The 1923-nt window shown below is 36.3% G+C and overlaps 1 protein-coding gene across 1 annotated transcript in view; it reads right to left on the reverse strand.

Annotated features, from left to right (window-relative positions):
- The window catches only part of pkn1b (protein kinase N1b), a 37885-nt gene that overhangs the window by 14556 nt on the left and 21406 nt on the right, over positions 1-1923 (reverse strand). Inside the window, exon 5 of the mRNA XM_016248714.1 lies at positions 1196-1328. Within this exon, the coding sequence (XP_016104200.1) occupies positions 1196-1328 (133 nt within the window). The remainder of the gene's footprint in view (positions 1-1195; positions 1329-1923) is intronic.

Raw genomic sequence — 1923 nt, forward strand, 5'->3', positions numbered from 1 at the left:
ACCTCCTCTCCTAGGTTCATGAAACGGTCGTCCATAAAATGCATTGCTGTTCTGTTGTAAGTAATCTTAAAGATTCCTAAATGCATCTACTTTCGGAAGGCCAAATAAAGTGCTTTTGCTTTCGCACTGAAACACACAGCGTCTCCCTGACATGGCTGCTTCAACACTAACTGCGGTTACTGAAACCATGCCTTCTTTCTTTGCGTGAACATTTGGGCAGCATTATGCTAATATTTCCACATAGTGAGGTAGATATGTGGGGGCGTGTTAGAACGAGCCGTTTTAGGGGGGCGTGGCAGAGTCTTAACTTTGATAAAGAATATCTCTTTGGTTTTGAGACTTTAGTCTGCAACTTTAGGGATCTTATCTATGCACAATCAGCTTGTAACACTCCAAAGAGAAAGGAAAATTTAAAAACGCATCATATGACCCCTTTAAAGGGTTACTCCACCCCAAAATGAAAATGTTGTCATTAATCACTTACCCTCATGTCGTTCCAAACCTGTAAAAGCTTAGTTCGTCTTCGGAACACAATTTAAGGATGAAATTTGGATGAAAATCGGGAGGCTTGTGACTGTCCCATTGACTGCCAAGTAAATAACCTTGTGGCATGGCTGACACAGAACAACGTACGCTATTTGCGTCCAGCGGATATTCTCCAAAATGGCGCTACGTTGACGTAGAGGAGACGAAAATGTTCTCATCGCTTCATTAAATTCAGATTGAACCACTGATGTCAGATGGACTATTCTGACGATGTCTTTCATACTTTTCTGGGCCTTGACAGTGTAATTTACTTGGCAGTCAATGGGACAGTCACAAGCCTCCCGGTTTTCATCCAAAATATCTTAAATTGTGTTCCGAAGACGAACTAAGCTTGTACGGGTTTGGAACGACATAAACATGTTAATGATATTTACATGAATAATTTAATTTAACCCTTTAAAGGGATAGTTCACCCAAAAATGAAAATGTTATGTTTATCTGCTTACCCCCAGGGCATCTAAGATGTAGGTGACTTTGTTTCTTCAGTAGAACACAAATTATGATTTTTAAGTCCAGCCGTTGCAGTCTATCAGTCGTATAATGCATGGCAATGGTAACAAAATCTATGAGAGTAAAAAAACATGCACAGACAAATCCAAGTTAAACCCTGCGGCTCGTGACGACACATTGATGTCCTAAGACACGAAACGATCTGTCCTGTGCTTTTCCAGCTCCCAGAAGTCTCAGCATGTTTTTGGCGCCCTCGGCCATGGCATGTTCAACACGGTAATGATGCCAGAGCTCCTCGATACGGAGCTCCACCCCACACAGATCCGGCTTACCTGCAGAGACACACACACATGCATTAGATCCCGCTGGGTGATGCTATTAATAGAAACACACTATCACAAGACCTCCGTCACTGAGTGAAAATCTGTAATGAGCCTGTGTTTGATTTATGATTGTAATTAGGACTATTTAACAACTGATACAACTTTAAATGAAAACCAGAAATGTTGCTGTGGCAACTAATTGAAATAAAATAAATTTAAGTTGAAGAACAAAACTGACTACAACTGGAAATGAAACTAACTGAAATAAAACTTTAAAAAAACATTAAAATAATCAAAAACACACAACAAAATTACTAAAACTTACACTAAAATTAAAATAAACATTATTTGACAATAAATAAAATAAAAAGTAAACCTATTTTCTTTCAGTTAGTAGCCACAGGAACATTTCTGATTTTCATTTAGTTTAAGTTGAAGAATTAAAATGTGTAAAACTGTAAACTAAAATGAAACATTAAAAATAAACTAAATCTAAGATTAAGTTAAAAATAAGAAACTAAAACCTAAACTAAGATTAAAATAAAAACTGTATATATATATATATATATATATATATATATATATATATATAAAAAAAAAAAAA

Source organism: Sinocyclocheilus grahami, unplaced genomic scaffold (genome assembly GCF_001515645.1).
Source record: "Sinocyclocheilus grahami isolate Dianchi unplaced genomic scaffold, SAMN03320097.WGS_v1.1 scaffold888.1, whole genome shotgun sequence".
NCBI lineage: Eukaryota > Metazoa > Chordata > Actinopteri > Cypriniformes > Cyprinidae > Sinocyclocheilus > Sinocyclocheilus grahami.